General features: G+C 35.4%; 1 protein-coding gene across 1 annotated transcript in view; it reads right to left on the bottom strand.

The window, feature by feature from the left end:
- RALYL (RALY RNA binding protein like) overlaps positions 1-23738 on the bottom strand; it is an 850423-nt gene that overhangs the window by 517679 nt on the left and 309006 nt on the right. Inside the window, exon 2 of the mRNA XM_065895776.1 lies at positions 4798-5076. Within this exon, the coding sequence (XP_065751848.1) occupies positions 4798-5053 (256 nt within the window). The 5' untranslated portion in view covers positions 5054-5076. The remainder of the gene's footprint in view (positions 1-4797; positions 5077-23738) is intronic.

The following is a 23738-nucleotide window of genomic DNA, read 5'->3' as shown; positions in this document are numbered from 1 at the left end:
CTCCATCATCCTAGTGCTCTGCCAGTCAATCCAACAGAGAACTCAACCCAGAAATATGGAAATCATTCTTGATTCTTCTCTCCCTCTGTCTCACCCAGTGTGCCAACTAGTTATTAAGTCCTATTGATCCTACCTCATTTTCCTAATTTTTCCGTCTTCATTTCCATAATTAGATACCTTGACTCTTTCAGTAGGCTCCCAACACATTTCCTTGTTTCTAGTTTTATATCACATTAATCCATCCATCAATCTGCTAATGGATTATTCTTTCAATTAAAAAATGTCAACATATTACTCCCCAACTTAAAACATTTCAGTGTTTCCCCTTACTTGTAGACACAAAATGGTTACTAATATTTTCCATTTAATAAATGCTAGGTTTCATCACATGCATAACCGATTCTTAGTTTAAGGATAAATCTATAATTCCATAGTACTATAAGAACTCACATTAGGATGTTTAATTTTTTCTGGTACTATTGATGTTTAACTCTAATTTCTAAATTGTACATAAAAATTTTAAATACATTGTTATATGAAGATTGTTTCTATTTAGAAGAAGTTACTTGAATATAATTGAGGTCAAATAAGATAATATAGGTAAAGTACTAGCCCAATGCATGGCTTAATATTAATTTTCTTCCCACTCTAAAGAGAAATAACAATGCTTAAATAGGTTGTGGTGCATGACATTAATATCTATTTCTTATTTCAGTGGTCTATATTTGATCCATAATCAATCCACTTCAGGTCAAGGGCTTGTAGGGTTTAGTGAGAGTTGTGAATCATAAAAGGTTTATTTGAGTGTCAAAAATTTCAAGAAGCCAGTGATTTTACCTAAACCTAAGTTTCACCTGTCACCAAAAGCAAAATGCTTAAAGCCAGAAATTAATATACCTCCCGGGAAACTGTTTTCTTCAGGAACCAGCTTCCTATAAGGAACATCTGGAAGACAAGATGTTCCTGGGTCTCCAGCAATATGGTTTAAGAAAAGGTGAGCATGTTGAAACACTTGCCCTGAAAAGCAAGGTTATTAAGTTATAAAGCACTTGCTTTGTATGAAGAGGCATTCAACTTAGACACAAGGAGTGAGAGACTAGATTTCAACTAAAAGAATAAAGTCTTTGACTTGGATTCAGGCAGAAAGGGTGATTATGGCTGATTAAATAGGTGCTCCAGAGATTAACTGGAGGACACAACCGAGAGAGGATCCCAGAATGACTGGGAATGAAAAATGTATCTTATTAGAAGCACAATTTAATTATGTGGCTCTCAAAGCATAGTAATTTGGTGTCATCATCTTTTTCCTTGGGTTTTTCTAACTAAGGCACTAAATTTTAGTGTGGGTATTGCTCCTTCCCCACTGCATTCTTCTCAAAAGGACAGTGAATAAGTGAGCAGTGACAGGTGTTAGGGCCCAGGGTAGGCTGCCCCAAAATATGCCTCATTGACATATTGATTATTTTGAATTAAAGTTACTTAAGAAAGAGCTGATGCAAGAGAGACACTAACCCTCTTCTCTGTCTCTCTAAAGTCAGGAAATAAGTCTCTCTCATGTGAAAGGTGCCCTCCCTACAACAGGAGGTAGAAGAACACCCTTATTGCCAGCGATAGGGAATTTGGGCAGAGAAACCTGTTTAAACAAACCTTCTTACTTCTTTACTAATGTGCTACTCAAGCCCACACTTTGCTTAAACTCCTTACTAATTAAGTCCCCAAACCTAAGTTTCTTTGTCCTGTCAATTCCTCTCAAATTTATTGCTTCTTTTGAATGGATAAAAAGATGCAGCACATATATACAGTGGAATATTACTCAGCCATAAAAAGAAACAAAATTGAGTTATTTGTAGTGAGGTGGATGGACCTATAGTCTGTCATACAGAGTGAAGTAAGTCAGAAAGACAAAAACAAATAACGTATGCTCACAGATATATATGGAATCTAAAAAAAAGAAAAAGAAAAACAGTTCTGAAGAACCTAGGGGCAGGACAGGAATAAACACGCAGACGTAGAGAATGGACTTGAGGACACGGGGAAGGGGAAGCTGGGATGAAGTGAGAGAGTGGCACTGACATATATACACTACCAAATGTAAAATAGCTAGTGGGAAGCAGCCGCATACCACAGGGAGATAAGCTCTGTGCTTTGCGTCCACCTAGAGGGGTGCAATAGGGAGGGTGGGAGGGAGAGGCAAGAGGGAGGGGATATGGGGATATATGTATACATATAGCTGATTTACTTTGTTATACAGCAGAAACTAACACAACAATGTAAAGCCATTTTACTCCAGTAAAGATGTTAAAAAAAAATTATTGTTTCTTTGTCTCAAAAGTATAAAAGCTGCCTGCTCTGCTACTTCTCAGGCCCCATTTCTGAGACCTCCAAGTGCACAAATTACAATTTGTTCCCTTTTCTCTTGTTAATCTATGTTGTGTCAATTTTATTACTAGCCCACCCACAAGTACTCAAGAGGGGTAGAGGGGGAAATTTCCCCCTCCCTGACATAGGAAAGGGACTCTGGAAAATTATCTATAGTTCATTAACACGTGAACTGGACTTTACATTGGTCATTAATTTTTAAAAATTAATAGTTAAATGCATCTCTACTAGTATGTACTAATCTCATAACAATCAGGGTAGAGGCAATAAATGGGTATTTCTCTGATTTTGGCTCAGATGTAGCCCTAAGTAGAGATTTCAACTTAGAAGTTAAAGCAAAATTGGTCAGAATATTCCAATATCAAGGTAAACAAGTAGAATTGGGACATTGAAAAAAAAAAAAACATATGTAAAACTTACCACTGTCTTTTGGATGGCATTACTTTTCTTTAAAATATAGAAAAGTGAATTGGAGAAATAAAAATAAAACTATATTCTTATACGGTAATGATTATTTGTGGTTTTATTGCAAGCACTTATGTAAAACATCTTTTTTTCCTCAAGACTATTACCTCAGACTTCACTCTCACTTTATTGAATTCCACACCTTCCCCCAATTTTTCGTAATTACATTGTATAACTTGATAATACAACATTCTTAACACTCTTCTAACTTGATTTGTTTATGCTTTTATAGCTTGTTTCTTTTACATGCTCCTTCATCTTTATTATGTCTGTGGACATGATAGAAGTAACATCATAAATTAAAATATGTAATTCCAGGGAGTTCTCTGGTGGCCTAGCAGTTAGGATTCTGGCCTTTCCTCACTATGGCCCAGGTTCAATCCCTGGTTGGGGAACTGAGATCCTGCAAGCCACGCGGTGTGGCCAAAAAATGTTTTATAAAAATATGTAATTCCAGATACTGATGAGGGCTATGAAAAAAATACAAAGTACAATAATAGAATAGACAGTGCAGGCAAGAGGGTAGAAGACTATTTTATTTTAGATAAGTTGGTCAGAAAAGCCTCTCTGGGAAAGTAAAATTTGAGCACAGTATACAGTAAAGCAGGGAAAGAATGATTAGCAAGGACCTGTCTTCTGAGCAGAGGGAATAGCAAGTCAAAAGTCTCTGAGGTAGGAACAATCTTGGAATGTTTGTAGCATATCAAGACAGCCAGCAACACTGAAGTGGTACAAGAAGGCAGAGAGAAGGAGATGGAGTTGAAGATGTGGTAATGTGGTGCATCATCGCCATGGTATAGAATATAAACCTTATTCTGGGTGCAATGATAGGCATTACAGACTTAAGAGCAAATTAATGGCAAAATCTCATTTATGTTTTTAAAGGGACACTGGCAGGACTGGGAAGAGGCAGACCAGTTAGGGGGTTACTTTAGTAGTCCACCTGAGATGACAGTGGCCTGTATAAGACGGCTATTGGTATAGATTTAAAAGTTGATTGGATTTGGGATATATTGATGGTAAGAAACATGATGATGGATTACATTTGGAGTGTGGGTGGAAGAGAAGGATCAAGGTTGATACCTAGGATTTTGTTTGAAAAACTGGATAAATGAAGGTTCCATTTATTGTGATGGAGAAGTATGCAGGTGAAGGAAGTTGCGATGTGGATATCCAAAAGAAGACCTGGTATAATCAGTTTAATATAAGAATCTGAACCTCACAAGAGATATAAATTAGAGAATCACTGATGTGTTAATTATACTTTTTCCTTATGTAGAAAAAAGTGTCTAATTTATATTTTTATCTGCATACTTACTACAAAGTATTTTCTCCTAAGAATTTTCCTTTTACTTCAGACTGTATTCTCATTTCTTTGAAAAAAAAAACTATATTATTCCCTGGGCATCAGACATAAATGTGATTATTGCACATGACTGAACAGGCATGATATACAAGATTCCTGCCTATATAAGAAAGAATAGTTTATATTCCTTTTCCAGTAATTAAGATTTACATCTTTTTGCTATTTTCTATCCCTTCTCCCCACCAAAAAAAAAAAAAAAAAAACAGTAAATGAGGAAAATACATTAGCCCCTCAGAGCAAGTGCTATAAGTATAAAAACAAATTATTTTATTTTATTTTTTGCTCCACAAAGTGTTTCCTAGAAGATAAGACATCACTGCAAGTCAAATAAAGTTAAACATGATGCATATCTTTTATCTGCCTGGACCTGTTAAGACTGGTGGAGGTAATAAGTATTACAAAGCAGACGATCTCAAGCTTATAATAAGGCACTTATAAGTAAACCAATATGAGAACAAGAAAATAATATAAATTATAAATATATAAGTACTATAATTGGTTAAGAGATAAATATAATAGTAGTGCTTGTCCAGATATGCTCAGAGACTAGAACACTAATGTGAAACCCATACCGGAGAGGGACTTACCAAGTGGTTGGCCTGCGATGATCCTGGCATTTTCTCCAGCCACTGCAGCTCTTGCGTGTCGCTCACTCATGTACTGTACAAATGCATAACCTTTGTGAACTGAGCAGCCAACTATTTTTCCATACTTTGAGAAAATGGCTTCAATGTCAACTTTCTTGACAATGGCTGTATTTAGATTGCCAATGAAAACACGCGAGTTGATGGACTTGGGGTCATTCTTATTGGTGACATTGCTGGTCTGTGTTTTGCCAGTCATGGTTGGCTCACCTTGTTTTAATCCTTAAACAAACAACAACAAAAAAAAAATCAAAAGGAAAATAATTAGATTGAATGGTTACCACTGGCTTTTAACAATTTTTCAATAGTGTACCAGGTAAACTCAAATCCCCAAGTACTACTGATTTTCTTGAGAAGAAAATTTAGTAATATATTAATAAAAGGTGAATATTGCATTGCAAAATGAAGTAGAAAAATAATTATAATTATTTAGCATACAGTTATAAATAAATTCCTGATTAATTTATCTAAAATTCAGGCCTGCACAGTGATAAACATTTTGTAGTTTTTATTTTTAAGTCTATCAATATTTCAGAAGCAAGTATGAGAAATAAGCCACCTTAATCTATCAGTGAAAAAGAAAATCCAGAATGACTAAGGTCTGATGGTGGAATATAGTACTGTAACCTCCATTTATGGTGGAGAACATGCATTTTTATTTCTACATTTTCTATAATACGTAGATATGTTAGCTATTTCATTATCAAAACCCTTCTATCAGAAACTAACAATTCATTTCATTAAATGCTGTGGAAGAGAAAAAATGGAATTAAAAATTTTATTGGAAAATTTAACATAAGAAAAACATATTTTGAAAATAAAGGATTTAACCAGAATTAATTCTGTACATTCTCTGTAACCAATACCAAATATCAGTTTAAAAAACAAAAACAAAAAAAACAACAGCATGTGTAGCTAGTTTTCATCAATGATCAGCAAATTAGTAGACTGGGCATCTGTACTGAAATTTCCATTCTCAACCTCATTTTTAATTCATTTACCTAATGGCTCCTATGTTGCCTAAGGACTGCTAGTATTTCTAAAAACTATTTTGTGAGTTTGGCAGAGTATTTAATTGTGCTTAATTAAACTCAATGAAACTTATTTCCAAGTACTCCAGCACTTACAGATTTATTTTTTAAGCCTTTAAAAATGCATTCATTCATTCAGCAATATTTATTAAGCACTATTTTTTCTTTTTTTTTTTTCTTTTTTTGCCAGACATCATCTTCTAAAGTGCCTACCAATTTAAAGAAACTAGTATGGTGAAACTAAAATTTCAACAAGGATACTATCTCTAATATTGATGATAATTGTTGAACACTAGCTAATTGATACATTTTATCAGTGACATATTTTTATACAAATAATATCTTAAAATCTTATAGCTATATAAATAATAAGTGTATATTGTTTTTAAAAACAATTTAAAATGACATTTCTAAATTGAGCACTAAAGGGGTGGAAATTTTAAAGACATGTAAATTAGATATACTTGAAAATTTACTCACTATTCATTTAAAGCATCTACTTCTAAAATCAAGAGCAACCACGTAACACAAAAATGTTTCAAATTAGGCTGTTAATGATTACCTCTTGGATTATTAAAATTTTACTAAATATTGGACACATTATACATATCTCTTTATAATGAAGGTTGACTTCATAAACAGCTATTCACATAAAAATTGAGTATGGTATCATTTAAAACAGTGATTATATTGCTGCTTTGTTTTGTTTTGGCTTAGCTACATTTAAGGGCTTCCTTTAAGAATTATTCAAGGTTAGGGTTGAAGGAAACGAAAGTTGATTCTTTTTTTTTAATTTTGCAATTTGAGCTATTGCATACCTTAAGCTAATGCTCTGAGAATCAATTCAAATAAGAAAAATTAAGGTGTACATATGTATTTTAAACATTTAGCTTCCTCATATAATCTAGTGTATTTTAACCACACTGAAGAGGAAAAATAAACTAAATATCCATTTTTTGGCTCCAGAATGTATTAAGGGCTACCTTTCTTACAACTCTAGTCCAACATCAGTAATGCAATCCATAGAAATAATATTATTTTCTTTTTGCTCTTATGTGATAGATATTTTTAGAAATATCATAAAGCTACTTTTAAGAATTAATGATTCTTATGGTTGACATTTTCTTTCCTGGACAGGAAATAAAATTTATTCCTGGACAGGAATAAATTGGTTAAAATGGAAACACAAGAATAGTTAGAAGAGGTCATAAACATGGTTTACAGAGCCCAGTGGTCTTTCTTTGACAGTAACCCTGAGTCAAATTTAAAATGAGGGCACAGCTGCACTCTGAATTCTTACTGTAAGTGTCAACATGCTTTCTCTGACTCTAACCTTTTACTATATGTAGATGACTCTCATAACTATAAGTCCAAACTGCCTTTTGTGTAATTCCACTTAATGACTTTTGATCACCTTAAAATCTCTGTGTATCTAACTGCTTACATAAAGACTGACTTGCCAGTTTCTATCAGGTTTTAATAATGAAAGAGTTTTGTCACTGGGTTGTACACTATCAATATTCTCTGAAAAATTAAGCCTTAACTCATAATGTAATATTTAGTTTGTGTTTCTCTGTTACATGACTCTTCATCAGTTGAAGAAAGACTTCCACTTTCCATCATGATGGAATAGCAAGGGTTAAATTACCTCTCTGACTCAAACAACTAGAAAATCAGGCTAATATACATGGAACAAATATTTTTTTCTGACATTAAGCCATAGGTAGTGCAGATCTATGACAGCTAAGCAAAAATAAATAAATAAATAACAAAGTAAGGTCTAGGCTTGCCCCAGCTTTCTGTCTGGGAAGCATATTTCATGGCATAGAGTTGGTGTGTGTGTGTGTGTGTGCGTGCACGTGTGCATGTGTGTGTGTATCACTGAAAGCAGAGACAGTGACCTTACTGAATTTATGTGATAGATCAGTGTTTAAGGCGTCTAAAGAGGCAGGAATTTGTGAGACAGATTTCTAGAGAGAAGAGAGCTATACAGAGAAGTAATTCCAGAAATCACCTTAGGGGTCCCTTGAATCTATGCTGATTCCTAGGATATGCATGCAATGGATGAACTTCTATGAGGCTGGTTAAAAAGTTATTGGAAAGCTGTGAGCTGAATGCTTCCCAGACCCACAAAAGGCTATGTATCATTCAATTCCTACATGTGACAGTAGAAAGTCCAAATTGAATCCCTCAATCATTAAATTTAGACATCAGAAGGACCAGGCCTTAGTAATGGGCATAAATAATCCCCAGAGTAAAATGTACTCAAGGACCACCCCAACAAAACTTAAAAACAACTCTCAGGATGATCAAACTAAACCAAAAAACAACTTAACTGTCTATGAGAGCAAAGCATAATACTTCTTTATGAAAACTAGAACTCAGACAGTCAACAACATAAAATACAAAATCTTTAGAATCTAGTTAAAACCTCCTAGGGATCCCAAAATCAAAAACTATGACCCATAATCAGGAGAGAAATTAAAGATACAAGAAAGAATCAAGTGGAACATGTAAAGATGAAAACTGTAATATCTAAAATGAAAAATTGATTTTTTTCTCACTAGGAGCTCCATCTGAAGTGCTGGGTGCAAGGCTTCCAAGTGAGGCATCCTATGAGCAAGTGAAAGAATAAGCACAAAGGGAAAGGAAAAAAAAAAAAAAGAGTGTAAAGACTTAAAATGCAGCAGAGACCCAAGCAGTTTGGGTCTGCTCCTGCCCTTTCTGCAAGGGGTAATCAAAACTCTACTGCAGAGAGGAGGAGCTTCAAGATGCTGGAGCGTTAAGACGTGATCACTTCCTCCCCACAAATACATCAGAAATACATCTACATGTGGAACAACTCCTACAGAACACCTACTGAACGCTGGTAGAAGACCTCAGACCTCCCAAAAGGCAAGAAACTCCCCACGTACCTGGGTAGCACAAAAGAAAAAAGAAGAAACAAAGACAAAAGAATAGGGGCAGGACCTGCACCAGTGGGAGGGAGCCGTGAAGGAGGAAAGGTTTCCACACACTAGAAAGCCCCTTCACAGGCAGAGACTGCAGGTGGCAGAGGGGGGAAGCTTTGGAGCCGCAGAGGGGAACACAGCAACAGGAGTGCGGTGGGCAAAGCGGAGAGATTCCCACACAGAGGATCTATGCTGACCAGCACTCACCAGCCCGAGAGGCTTGTCTGCTCACCCGCTGGGGCGGGGTTGTGGGGGCTGGGAGCTGAGGCTCAGGCTTCGGTTGGATAGCAGGGAGAGGACTGGTGTTGTGTTCCATGAACACAGCCTGAAGGGGGCTAGTGCACGATGACGGCTACCTGGGAGGGAGTCCAGGAAAAAGTCTGGAGCTGCCGAAGAGGCAAGAGACATTTTCATGCCTTTTTGTTTCCCATGCGCGAGGAGAAGGGATTAAGCGCGCCTCTTAAAGGAGCTCCATAGATGAGCGTGAGCTGTGGTTATCAGCGCGGACCCCAGAGACGGGCACGAGATGCAAAGGGTGCTGCTGCCGCCACCAAGAAGCCTGTGTGCAAGCACAGGTCACTCTCCACAACTTCCCTCCCGGGAGTCTGTGTAGACCACCACTGCCAGGATCCCGTGATCCAGGGACAACTTCCCCGGGAAAATGCACAGCGTGCAACGTCACGCCAGCCTCTGTCTCACAGGCTCTCCCCACACTCCTTGCTCCTCCCTACCCCACGGCCTGAGTTGAGCCAGAGCCGCTGAATCAGTGGCTCCTTTAACCCCATCCTGCCTGAGTGAAGAATAGACGCCCTCAGGCGACCTACATGCAGAGGCGGGTCCAAATCCAAAGCTGTACCCCGAGAACTGTGCAAACAAAGGAAAGAAAGGAAAATCTCTCCCAGCAGCCTCAGGAACAGAGGATTAAATCTCCACAATCAACTTGATGTACCCTGCATCTGTGGAAATCATGAATAGACAACGAATCATCCCAAATTGAGGAGGTGGACTTTGGGAGCAAAGATATATATACTTTTTTCTCTTTTTGTGAGTGTGTATGCATATGCTTCTGTGTGTGATTTTGTCTGTATAGCTTTGCTTTTACCATTTGTCCTAGGGTTCTGTGTGTCCATTTTTTTTTACTTTAAAAATTTTTCTTCTTAATACTTCTTTTACTTTTTATTTTAATAACTTCATTTTATTTTACTTTATTTTATTTTATCTTCTTTCTTTCTTTCTATTTTCTCTCCCATTTATTCCTGAGCCGTGTGGATGAAAGGCTCTTGGTCCTCCAGCCAAGCATCAGGGCTGTACCTCTGAGGTGGGAGAGCCAAGATCAGGACACTGGTCCACAAGAGACCTACGAACTCCACGTAATATCAAATGGCGAAAATCTCCCAGAGATCTCCATCTCAACACCAAGGCCCAGCTTCACTCAATGACCAGCAAGCTACAGTGCTGGACACCTTATGCCAAACAACTAGCAAGACAGGAACACAACCCCACCCATTAGCAGAGAGGTCACCTAAAATCATAATAAGGCCACAGAAACCCCAAAACACACCACCAGACATGGACCTGCCCACCAGAAAGACAAGATCCAGCCTCATCCACCAGAACACAGGCACTATTCCGCTCACCAGGAAGCCTACACAACCCACTGAACCAAACTTAGCCACTGGGGACAGACAGCAAAAACAACAGGAACTGTGAACCCACAGCATGTGAAAAAGAGACCCCAAACACAGTAAGTTAAGCAAATTGAGAAGACAGAAAAACACACAGCAGATGAAGGAGCAAGGCAAACACCCAGCAGGACTAACAAATGAAGAGGAAATAGGCAGTCTACCTGAAAAGGAATTCAGAATAATGATAGTAAAGAAGATCCAAAATCTTGGAAACAGAATAGAGAAAATACAGGAAACGTTTAACAAGGACCTAGAAGAACTAAAGAGCAAACAAACAGTGATGAACAACACAAAAAATGAATTTAAAAATTCTCTAGAAGGGATCAATAGCAGAATAACTGAGGTAGAATAAAGAATAAGCAACCTGGAAGATAAAATAGTGGAAATAACTACTGCAGAGCAGAATAAAGAAAAAAAGAATGAAAAGAACTGAGGACAGTCTCAGAGACCTCTGGGACAACATTAAATGTACCAACATTCGAATTCTAGGGGTCCCAGAAGAAGAAGAGAAAAAGAAAGGGGCTGAGAAAATATTTGAAGGGTGTGTGGTTGAAAACTTCTGTAATATGGGATAAGAAAGGGTTAATCAAGTTCAGGAAGCACAGAGAGTCCCATACAGGATAAATCCAAGCAGAAACACACCAAGACACATATTAATCAAACTATCAAAAGTAAATAGAAAGAAAAAATATTAAAAGCAGCAAGGGGAAAACAACAAATAACACGCAAGGGAATCCCCATAAGGTTAACAGCTGATCTTTCAGCAGAAACTCTGCAAGCCAGAAGGGAGTGGCAGGACATATTTAAAGTGATGAAGGAGAAAAACTTACAACCAAGATTACTCTACCAGCAAGGATCTCATTCAGATTTGATGGAGAAATTTAAACCTTTACAGACAAGCAAAAGCTAAGAGAATTCAGTACCACCAAATCAGCTTTACAACAAATGCTAAAGGAACTTCTCTAGGCAGGAAACACAAGAGAAGGGAAAGACCTACAATAAGAAACCTGAAACACTAACATACATATTGATAATTACCTTAAATGTAAATGTGTTAAATGCTCCAACCAAAATACATAAAATGGCTGAATGGATACAAAAACAAGACCCATATATATGCTGTCTACAAGAGACCCACTTCAGACCTAGGGACACATACAGACTGGAAGTGAGGGGATGGAAAAAGTTATTCCATGCAAATGGAAATCAAAAGAAAACTGGAGTAGCAATTCTCATATCAGACAAAATAGACTTTAAAACAAAGACTATTACAAGAGACAAAGAAGGACACTACATAATGATCAAGGGATCAATCCAGGAAGAAGATATAACAATTGTAAATATTTATGCACCCAACATAGGAGCACCTCAATACATAAGGCAAATACTAACAGCCATAAAAGGGGAAATCAACAGTAACACAATCATACTAGGGTACTTTAATACCCCACTTTCAGCCAATGGACAGGTCATCCAAAATGAAAATAAATAAGGAAACACAAGTTTTAAATGATACAATAAAAAAGATGGACTTAAATGATATTTACAGTACATTCCATCCAAAAACAAGAGAATACACATTCTTCTCAAGTGCTCATAGCACATTCTCCAGGATAGATCATATCTTAGGTCACAAACAAGGCCTAGTTAAGTTTATGAAAATTGAAATCATATGAAGTATCTTTTCCAACCACAATGCTATGAGACTAGATATCAATTACAGGAAAAAATCTGTAAAATATACAAACACATGGAGGCTAAACAATACACTGCTTAATAACTAAGAGATCACTGAAGACATCAGTGATGAAATCAAAAATTACCTAGAAACAAATGACAATGAAAACACGAGGATGCAAAACCTATGGGATGCAGAAAAAGCAGTTCTACGAGTGAAGTGTATAGCAATACAATCCTACCTTAAGAAACAAGAAACATCTCAAATAAACAACTGAAACTTTCACCTAAAGCAATTAGAGAAAGAAGAACAAAAAAATCCCAAAGTTAGCAGAAGGAAGGAAATCATAATGATCAGATCAGAAATAAATGAAAAAGAAATGAAGGAAACAATAGCAAAGATCAATAAAACTAAAAGCTGGTTCTTTGAGAAGATAAACAAAATAGATAAACCATTAGCCAGACTCATCAAGAAAAAAATGAGAAGACACAAATCAATAGAATTAGAAATGAAAAAGGAGATGTAACAACTGGCACTGCAGAAATACAAAAGATCATGAGAGATTACTACAAGCAACAATATGCCAAAAAAATGGACAACCTGGAAGAAATGGACCAATTCTTGGAGACGCACAACATTCTGAGAATGAACCAGGAAAAAATAGAAAATATGAACAGACCGATCACAAGCAATGAAGTTGAAACTGTGATTAAAAATCTTCCAACAAACAGAAACCCAGGATCAGATGGCTTCACAGACGAATTCTATCAAACACCTAGAGAAGAGCTAACACCTATCCTTCTCAAACTTTTCCACAATATAGCAGAGGGAGGAACACTCTCAAACTTGTTCTATGAAACCATCATCACCCTGATACCAAAACCAGACAAAGATGTCACAAAGAAAGAAAACTGCAGGCCAATATCACTGATGAACATAGATGCAAAAATCCTCAACAAAGTACTAGCAAACAGAATCCAACAGCCCATTAAAGGGATCATACACCATGATCAAGTGGGGTTTATCCCAGGAATTGAAGGATTCTTCAATATAAGCAAATCAACCAATGTGATACACCATATTAACAAATTGAAGGAGAAAAAACATATGATCATCTCAATAGATGCAGATAAAGATTTTGACAAAATTCAACACCATTTATGATAAAAACCCTCCAGAAGGTAGGCATAGAAGGAACTTTCCCCAACATAGTAAAGGCCATATATGACAAACCCACAGCCAACATTGTCCTCAATGGTAAAAAACTGAAACCATTTCTCCTAAGATCAGGAAAAAGACAAGGGTGCCCACTGTCACCACTACTATTCAACCTAATTTTGGAAGTTGTAGCCACTGGAATCAGAGAAGAAAAGGAAATAAAACAAAACCAAATCAGAAAAGAAGAAGTTAAGCTGCCACTGAAGATGACATGACACTATCCATAGAGAATACTAAAGATGCTATCAGAAAACTACTAGAGGTAAAGAATGAATTTGGTAAAGTAGCAGGATACAAAATTAATGCACAGAAATCTCTGGCATTCCTCTACACTAATGATTAAAAATCTGAAAGTGAAATGAAGAATACACTCCCATTTACCACTGCAACAAAAAGAATAAAATATCTAGGAATAAACCTACCTAAGGAGACAAAAGACCTATATGCAGAAAATTATAAGACACTGATGAAAGAAATGAAAGATGATACAAATAGATGGAGAGATATACCATGTTCTTGAATTGGAAGAATCAACATTGTGAAAATGAATCTACTACCCAAAGCAATCTACAGATTCAATGGAATCCCTATCAAACTACCACTAGTATTTTTCACATAACTAGAACAAAACGTTTACAATTTGTATGGAAACACAAAAGACTCCAAATAGCCAAAGCAATCTTGAGAAAGGAAAATGGAGCTGGAGGAATCAGGCTCCCTGACTTCAGACTATACTACAAAGCTACAGTAATCAAGACAGTATGGTACTGACACAAAAACAGAAATATAGATCAATGGAACAGGATAGAAAGCCCAGAGATAAACCCATGCACATGTGGTCACTTTATCTCTGATAAAGTAGGCAAGAATGTACAGGGGAGAAAAGACAGCCTCTTCAATAAGTGCTGCTGGGAAAACTGGACAGCTACATGTAAAAGAATGAAATTAGAACACTCCCTAACACAGTACACAAAATAAACTCAAAATGGATGAATGACCTAAATGTAAGGCCAGACACTATAAAACTCTTAGAGAAAAACATAGGCAGAACACTCTATGGCATAAATCACAGCAAAATTCTTTTTGATCCACCTCCTAGAGAAATGGAAATAAAAACAAAAATAAACAAATGGGACCTAATGAAACTTCAAAGCTTTTGCACAGCAAAGGAAACCATAAACAAGACCAAAAGACAACGCTCAGAATGGGAGAAAATATTTGCAAATGAAGCAACTGACAAAGGATTAATCTCCAAAATTTACAAGCAGCTCATGCAGCTCAATATCAAAAACACAAACAACCCAATCCAAAAATCAGCGGAAGACCTAAATAGACATTTCTCCAAAGAAGATATACAGATTGTGAACAAACACATGAAAGAATGCTCAACATCATTAATCATTAGAGAAATGCAAATCAAAACTACAATGAAATAGCATCTCACACTGGTCAGAATGGCCATCATCAAAAAATCTACAAACAATAAATGCTGGAGAGGGTGTGGAGAAAAGGGAACCCTCTTGCACTGTTGGTGGGAATATAAATTGAAACAGCCACTATGGAAAACAGTATAGAGGTTCCTTAAAAAACTAAAAATAGAACTACCATATGACCTAGCAATCCCACTAGTGGGCATATACCCTGAGAAAACCATAATTCAAAAAGAGTCATGTACCAAAATGTTAATTTCAGCTCTATTTACAATAGCTAGGACATGGAAGCAACCTAAGTGTCCAACAACAGATGAATGGATAGAGAAGATGTGGCACATAAATACAATGGAATATCACTCAGCCATAAAAAGAAACAAACAACAAAAATAAGAATAACAATGAGAAATACCCAGGATTCAAAAAGTCAAACAATATTAACACATACTCTCTTCAAGAACCCAGAAAGAGATTAAAGGGATCCAAAAATGAATTTATAAAACCAAGTCATACCCTAAAATTCATCATATGCTGAAATCTAAAGCTAGTACTCAGAACAATCCTATAAGATAAGGTAAAACCTGGCAAATGCTGCAAGATATACAAACTAAAGTTGTAATTTCAGAAAAAAAAGTGATCATATCCAAATGAGAAGAAGACCATTGACAACTTTTTGAAGCAGATGATATATGAATTAATCATTTAAGGATATTATTAAGAATTAACTGGGCATACAGTTAATTTCTCAGCATTCACAAAAAGATAGTTGTTTTTTAAAATACTTTAACTCATATACACATACTTGAATAATTTTTTAATTCAACGAGTTGATATAAAATTGCTTTGACTTATAATTAGAAAAAGGAAAAAGAAAAACTGAACTGAAATAAACTAATGTTTTTAAGCAACTCTTCTGGACAAAATAAATGAAAAGAAAAGTCTGAATTTATTCTTGAGAAAACCATCCCCAATTCAGAAAGATACAACATATCCATCAGAGCAGTGACAATTCTTCAACAGATCTTAAGCATCATAAACACTATTTTCTGAAAAATCTTTTGATTTTTTTTTTTTTTTTGCCATGGGGCAATCACCAAGTATATTTGGTGATACCTCTACCATTCATAAAAACAAATATCACAATTACAATTCAATTCAATTCTTAAGCCTCAAACTACTCCCTGAAATAAGCCAAATGTAGTTTTTCAAAAGTAAAGACTTTTAGGGAATGTGTGCAATGAAGGAAAAAATATAACCCCAACCTGAAAAAATACTCATTGTAAAATTTTGATGTATTTTCTTTGTCATTTCTTTCTAGTACTTGGGAAAAAAATGTAAATTAACAAAAAAAAGTCATCATAATTTACATCCAAGTGCCATTACTTATTACTGCAATACCCATTTTATCATGTTGTTAAATAATCTTACTGGATATAACAAATAGTTACATAGTAATAAAGCTATACCATAATCTTCATTCTCTTAATGAATATTAAGTTTGATTCCAATTTTGTTAGATCACAAAAAAATCTATAATATAAGATGGAAAAAATATATTTTTAAGTTATTTAATTAGCAGTACTCAGCTACTTTCTGGAAAGGTTGAGCACGTCTCCTCTCCCAGCAGCAGTGGCTCTTTTAGGATATTCAAAGTAGTTTTGATGCCTGCCAGCTCTTCCCTAAGTATTCAAAGTATTTTCTGACTCAGTAGGTTGAAAAGGAGGAAAGGGCAGATCATAAGTTAAATGAGAGGGATAATCTGATCTCTGAAATGAAGTAAGTGAAGTTTGTTTAAGAGCTTAGCTAGACAGGCAAATAATGAAACAGCCTAATTCCCTTGTACTCAGGGAAAATGAATTAATGTTTGGAGCTTCCAGGTATATCATCAAAGTCATTATTATTTAAAAATGTAGTAAACGTTATTCTGATTTCATTTGTTAAATGCACACTTTATTAAATCCACATATTATATTTTAAAATATTGGTGAATAGTATGTGTTTAATGTTTATTAAAAATTTAATGGTTGATAATATAGAAATTAAAAGACATTACGTATTAAAACATTTGGTAAGATAGATAGCCCTTCTATCTTAGTATTGCAATTGAGTTGCTACAATTATGAATGATATTCAGAAAAAAAAGTGAAATTTCCTAGTTATACAGTTTTTGAAAACATATTAATTATATTCACATCAAATTATTTTTTATACCTTTTTAAAACTATGTGCCTCAGAAACCAAGTAAAATATTGTGACAGTAGCACCATATAAGAAACTAGAAACCCATTTTTCTTTTTAACTATAAATCTATGTGTAAAAATATTTAAAAATATAAAATAGTTTTCTTTTAATAAAGACTAACTAATAATAAAGGTGATACGATAAATTTCATAGAAATTGATTAATATGAGATATTTTTGGAAGAAACGTTTTAAAATGACAATATGATGTAGAAAGGTTTAAAAAATGAGGCAAATTCATTCAATAGCTCAAGGCAGAACATAAAAATTTAATAAAATTATGTAAGTAATTGAAAAAATTACTATATAAATAAGAATGGCATTAATTTTGTAAAGCAAACTATGTTAGCCAAAATATCTTCATAGCAGTGAGTAGATCTGAAAAGAATCATTAGCTACTGAGAAATAAGTATTTTTCATCTAGAGATTGAGATCAAGTAGTTGACTGGTGAGAAAAAAATAAATATATAAGTATAGATAATGTAACAATTATAGTTATAAAAGGTTAATGATTTTTTATTGGTTATTGTAACTATAAAATTGGAAAGCAATGAATATTGGTAAGGCAGCATTTCAAACTTAGTTAAGAATTTGGGATATTAATCAACTTTTGTGTTAAACTGAGTTAAAATTATTTTGGAAAATGCAAATTAATATATTTTGTAAACAGAGTAATGATAAGTGTTAAACCATCTATTGGGAAGCATTTAATGAGTTGCTGCAGATACAACCATTATTGGGCAGAGGGTTACAGTTTTTAAGAGACCATCACCTAGGTTTGTGAGAGATCAGACACATCCATGTGGAAATCATGGCCAATATGATAGAACATGGTTGGGCAGGGCTAAGCATCAAGGATAAATTAGGGAATATATCAGTGTAACTCCTTTCTTTGCTCATGCATTAGTCATCTGGACTGCTGTAATAAATTACCATAGGCTGGGTGGCTGAAACAGCAGACATTTGTTTCTCACAGTTCTGAAGGCTGGGAGTCCAAGATCAAGGTGCCAACCGATTCATTTCCTGGTAACATCTCTCTTCCTGGCTTTCAGACATCACCTTCTCACTGTGTCCTCACATGGTGGAGAGAGCACTCTGGCCTGTCTTCCTCTTCTTAGAAGACAGTGATCCCACCATGAGAGCCCTACCCTCACAACCTCATCTAAACCTAATTACTTCCCAAAGGCCCTTCTTCCAAATAACATCACTGTGGAGGTTAAGGCTTCAGTGTATGAATTTTGAGGGGACATAATTTAGTCCATAGAAGCTCACATCACCCAAAGTTAAGAACCCACTTGTGTTTGGAGTTTTCAGCAATTGGAACAAGCTTCCTCTGAGCCACTACAAATGTTGTGACTGACGTTATATCTATTCTATCAGGGATCATGTAAACATTGTCTATTTATCCAATAACTACCTTCAGTGTGAAAGATTCCAGTGAATTTTTTACAAATAAGAAAAATTTGCTAACAACTTTAAATTAAAACCAAAAGATTCAAAAAGATAAAACTATATGATGGTATAACTCAAAAGTATGCATTTATAAGTCCTTAGGTACACTTATATTCTCTAGAAAATGAACAAATTGATATAATTCTATGAAATTTACTGCATATGATATTCTATGCAAAATAGAGCCTTTAGTCACACAAATTGTCCAAGATAATGACTGTAATTCTGCTTCCAGGATGACTTTCTACTGGTCAACATGACCTAGGCAGAAGATTGTTTTGAGTTATATAGGGAGGTCAAATCAATAATAATTAGACTATTTCTACTTGACTGGGGGAAATGGGTCAATCAGGGTTAGTACCCACTTGTGATATAAGGGTCTTGGGAAATGGAAAAATTAAGAAACAAGCTCCCTCTGAACCACTGGAGATGCTGTGATTGACGCTACATCTATATTATCAGGGATCATACAACAAGGACAGACACAGCCCTATGACACTGACTGCTATTTGAACCATTAGTTGGCAGAGAGCCATGGATCATGAGGCACTAGTACCTTGGTTTGTGAGTAGTCAACCACATCCAAGTAGAGACCAAGACCTATTTGAAAAGATCCCTCAGCAGGCTGGGACCACGCAGTCAAAATAAAGCATGGAACAAGTTTTCAGTGTCATTTCATTATTTGTCACATAACGCTTTTTTTTTTTTGCAGTACGTGGGCCTCTCACTGTTGTGGCCTCTCCCGTTGCAGAGCACAGGCTACAGACACGCAGGCTCAGTGGCCATGGGTCATGGGCCCAGCCACTCTGCGGCATGTGGGATCTTCCCGGACCTGGGCACAAACCCATGTCCCCTGCATCGGCAGGCAGACTCTCAACCACTGCGCCACCAGGGAAGCCCCCCTTCTTCTTTTGTAATGCCTGTTATAAACATTGCTAAACAGGTTCCATTTAGGAGATTTTGTATCTTAAAACATGGTCTATAAATTATTAAAACTATCTCAAAAGCAGTTCTACAACACTTACTTTATATTTACCAAGCACAGGGCACTTATTATATACCTGCTGTTGGTTTAAGTGCTTATTAAAATATTCATTCACATACAGTAGTAAGGAGAGGGTTCTACCTTTTCCTAATTTCCTCTGGGATCTAGAGTATTTCCAGAGAAGAGTTCCAAGTTACTTAAAGAAGACACAGATCACTGTAGTGCCCAAGGGTTCTATAATGAGAAGCCTCTTCACCACCAAAACTATTCACATTATGCTGAAACAGGAATAGCGACAAACTGCTAAGACTTAGTCTGTGATTTATATTAAAAATTATATTAAGAATGACACATAGGTAACACGGTACCTTGAGAATGCCCAGAGATTTTTCTGATAATTTTTTTCTCAGAATTTATAAAATCCATCTATTTACTAACTCCAACTAGATTTTCCCTGAAATAATATAAAAGAATAGAAAGCATACAACTTTGTATTCGCCTTCTTCTGTGACTCACAAAATAGTAAATGGTATGGTGTAGTTCACTTAATAAGTATAATAAAGAAAATATGGAGATTCGAAGTAAAAGCATCATAGTATTCATTTCTAATTGATGTACAATATGAGGCCAGCAATGGAGAAATAGTAAGAGAATTATTCTTGTGTATTCACTAAAATAAAACTCTGCTTTATCCCCCGTATGCCTCCACTGAACAAAGCATCCTTCTCCATTTTAAAACTCTTAGGTCACTTAAAGCTAAATTGCAGGAGGTAAACATTGTCATGCCCATAGGAGAAATTCACTCACTCCTACTTAACAGGTCCATTCCACTCTTGTCCTCTTTGTTCAAACGTCAGTCATGACTGTTCCCTCAGGAGTTAAATTCAGACCACTAAGTGATTTCATGTAGGCTACTAAATTGCCTGCAGAGATGAACAATTTTCAATCATTATCCATGTGGCTTTGGAAGACTGGCCCTAGAGTGAAAGGTCTTAAATCACACAACCAATCCCCTGAAATTTCTGTACTCTCTTAAAATATAAATAAATTCCCTACAATACGTGCAACGGTGAATTTCCCTTCACAAACTTTAATGTTTGGGGTTGTATTAAGTAGCAACAAAAATGATATAGTGAAAATGCCTACTGTATGTCTAGATCAGATAAAATTCTTGTTTACAAATTCCTTAAGCTCAACAGCTATGAAGGCAGATGCAGTGTTATTCATGATAGCATCTAGCAGCCCAAGTATTGAAAAAACTAATTCAGAACATAATTTCTCCTTGGTGGAATAAATCCCAGTCCTGTTGATATAATTTTCTATGATGACAATCAAGACTTCCCAATTCTCCCCTCCCCTTAGCTATCTAAGGCAGAATCTCCACAAAACATTAGAAAATCCCAAGTGATGTAGAAATTAAAAATTATAGATTCCCTTTTCTGAATGAAAGCTATAGGATTATTATTAATGATCACCCATTCATAAGCTTAGTAAAAGTTAACATTTGTTAAGACCTTACTCCTGAAATAATAGGTAAGAAGAGGGTTGACTCTAGGTAAGACATAACTATGCCACTTAAGTGTCTTAATTCTCTAGATGTTTGCAGTCTCCACATGCAATAAGGAAGAACAAATATGACTCCATATTAGATTAGGCTGGATTTGGACTCTGATTTCTAGTGCTTTATACCAGATGTTTCCCGAAGTGCTTTTACAGGGAATTCTAGAGACACAGAGTGACACAGATTCAAATAATATTATATCTGAGATCATTGCAACTTTAAAGTCAGCACACTATTCTCAAAAGGGGTTCTTGTGAATCAACATACTGGAGAGGTTTTAATTAACATGTGACGTATCACAGCCTTGGTTGAGGCTGTGTATTCATGAGCAGTTGTGATTCTACAGGTATCTTGCCTTTGGCAATATGACCTAGCCCTTGAGTATCATTGTCAAGGGCTGATGCTATAGAAGTTCTAGTGTTTTGGTCTGCACATATAATTTCAGAAATAACCGTCATGTTTTATACATCTTCTCTTTGAGTCCTTGATTTTGCAAGCAACATCTGCAATAGCCTACAGAGGGACCACAAGAATTATGTGGATCTAAGCTTCATCTGGAGTGTACATTTCATGTACTCAGGTAATAGTGTTGGTTAGGGCTCTTTTTGAACATTTATATTAGAAATTTCTTCTATAAATTTGAGATGCTGCTGCAAATAATGATATAATTTCTGCTAGAAATAATGAGATAGTCTGTGGCGGTAAAATTCTGGGAAAGTCAGATTTCAGAGATTGGCCAATTGTATGCAGACTACTGTAGGTATTCAGAAATATGCTGCATTGGGCTTCTATTAGCTTCCAAGGTGATGAAACACATAGAAATGAATATTCATATGGTAAGTTGCACACACACATACATGCACACTGACAGAAATGGTTTATAATTTACAAATGTCTGTACTAAGCCAACATGACAAGGTGCAGGCAGAACAGCTCTGTGTGTCTCACACATATGAAACCTGGATCACAGCTAAAGGGAACACCACCATGGATAGGGAAACAATTTGCAGTGAGATATCCTCCTGGAGACTGGACACCCAGGGAGGCTTACACCTGAGAAGTGGAGAATGGTGTAGAGTCTCCTGCTTTATACAGTCTTTGTCTTGCAGTTAAGGTATTCTAGCTTTTCTTGACATTAAAGAGACTCTTAACCTTGGGTTGACATGAAAGTTTGGTTCAATAGATTTGGGTTTCAAAACAAACTTCATATATGAATTTTTCTCAGAACATATTATTATTTAAAATATTTCAAACTATAATCCTAGAGGAATTCATGCAGGTCCAAATGTAAGCAACAAAATACCTTCTTCAGGTTATGGTTTCAATTAAGATATTTAATTTTCTGGTCAATGAATTATATAAAATTTTGCAAATAGGCATAAAATGGTTGTACATTTGACCTTATAGACAACTTAGGGGAAAATGTGTAGGATCAAAGTGAACTACTTATGGCCTATATCTATCCTTTCACACGTCTCTTATTTTCTTACTAATTTAAATGCAGGAATAAAATATATTATCCATTACATGTGTATATACATATATAGACACACCTATATATAATATACATTTTAACTCTGTGATATAATTTAGCTCAGGGTTTTGAATACCACAGATGCTTAACTCTCACTGAGTTCATTTAAATTTGTAAATGAAAAATTTTTTAAAATGAATGAATGATTGCAAAAGTGTTTACAATTCTTTTTAGTTCTTATTGATGTTGTTAGTTTGAATTAAATATATACTTCTACATCAACACTACCACTCCAACTCCCCAACTAGACAAATAGCAATTAGATTATTATTTTTAACCTTTGAGATAATTTTATAAGACAATATTCATTGGTAAATTCACTGCCTTCAATGATTGTATGATGAATTGTGTTGAGAGTCAAAATTCCTGACAGAAGCAGTAAGAGATTCCATTGGAGGAGAAAAATCTTTCTGACAGGTTAACATTTGTAAAAGGCTGTGTCATATCTCATGGGCAAGAACTATGTTTTCTTCCCAGTTGTGTCAACTGAAATTTTTCCATGTATATGTGTGTGTGTGAGTGTGTGTGTGTGTATACACACACAAACACATATACATACTATATATTCCATATATAAAATTTTCAACTGAAAATTTATTCCATATATACATATCCTATACATGCAAAGAATGATTATTGTCCTTCTTGGCACGAGCAAACCATCTAAATCAAATAGAAGAGTCTATATAAATTAAATACACATGTAAACTAAATAGATTGAAATACACAATCTGGCAGGGATTATCATATTTCTGGAGGAAAAAAGCACAATTTTGAGACTCAGAGATATGTAAGAAATACTTTTGACTACTATTTTTAATGGTATGCTTTTAAACATCTTCACAATTTTTGTGAACACCATTGAAAGGAATATGTACTCAGTATTGAATTAAGGGACATGCAATTCCATACAGGAAATGGATCTCATTATTTTAAAATGGTGTAAAAACACATTCCTCACTATGAAAACATTTTAACACCCACAATACACAGTAGATTCAAACAGGAAAGAAGAGCTATTAAGAAAATTGGATGGGGAGTAGTTCTCTCCATTATATTAAAAAAAAGTCTGTATTTTACTAAAGTATATTTAGAAATAATAGCTATCCCTTTGTAGCT

The sequence above is a fragment of the Phocoena phocoena genome, chromosome 17, assembly GCF_963924675.1.
Source record: "Phocoena phocoena chromosome 17, mPhoPho1.1, whole genome shotgun sequence".
In the NCBI taxonomy this organism is placed as follows: domain Eukaryota; kingdom Metazoa; phylum Chordata; class Mammalia; order Artiodactyla; family Phocoenidae; genus Phocoena; species Phocoena phocoena.
Note: the sequence above shows the minus strand (reverse complement) of the source record. Positions and strands in the feature narration are given on the sequence as shown.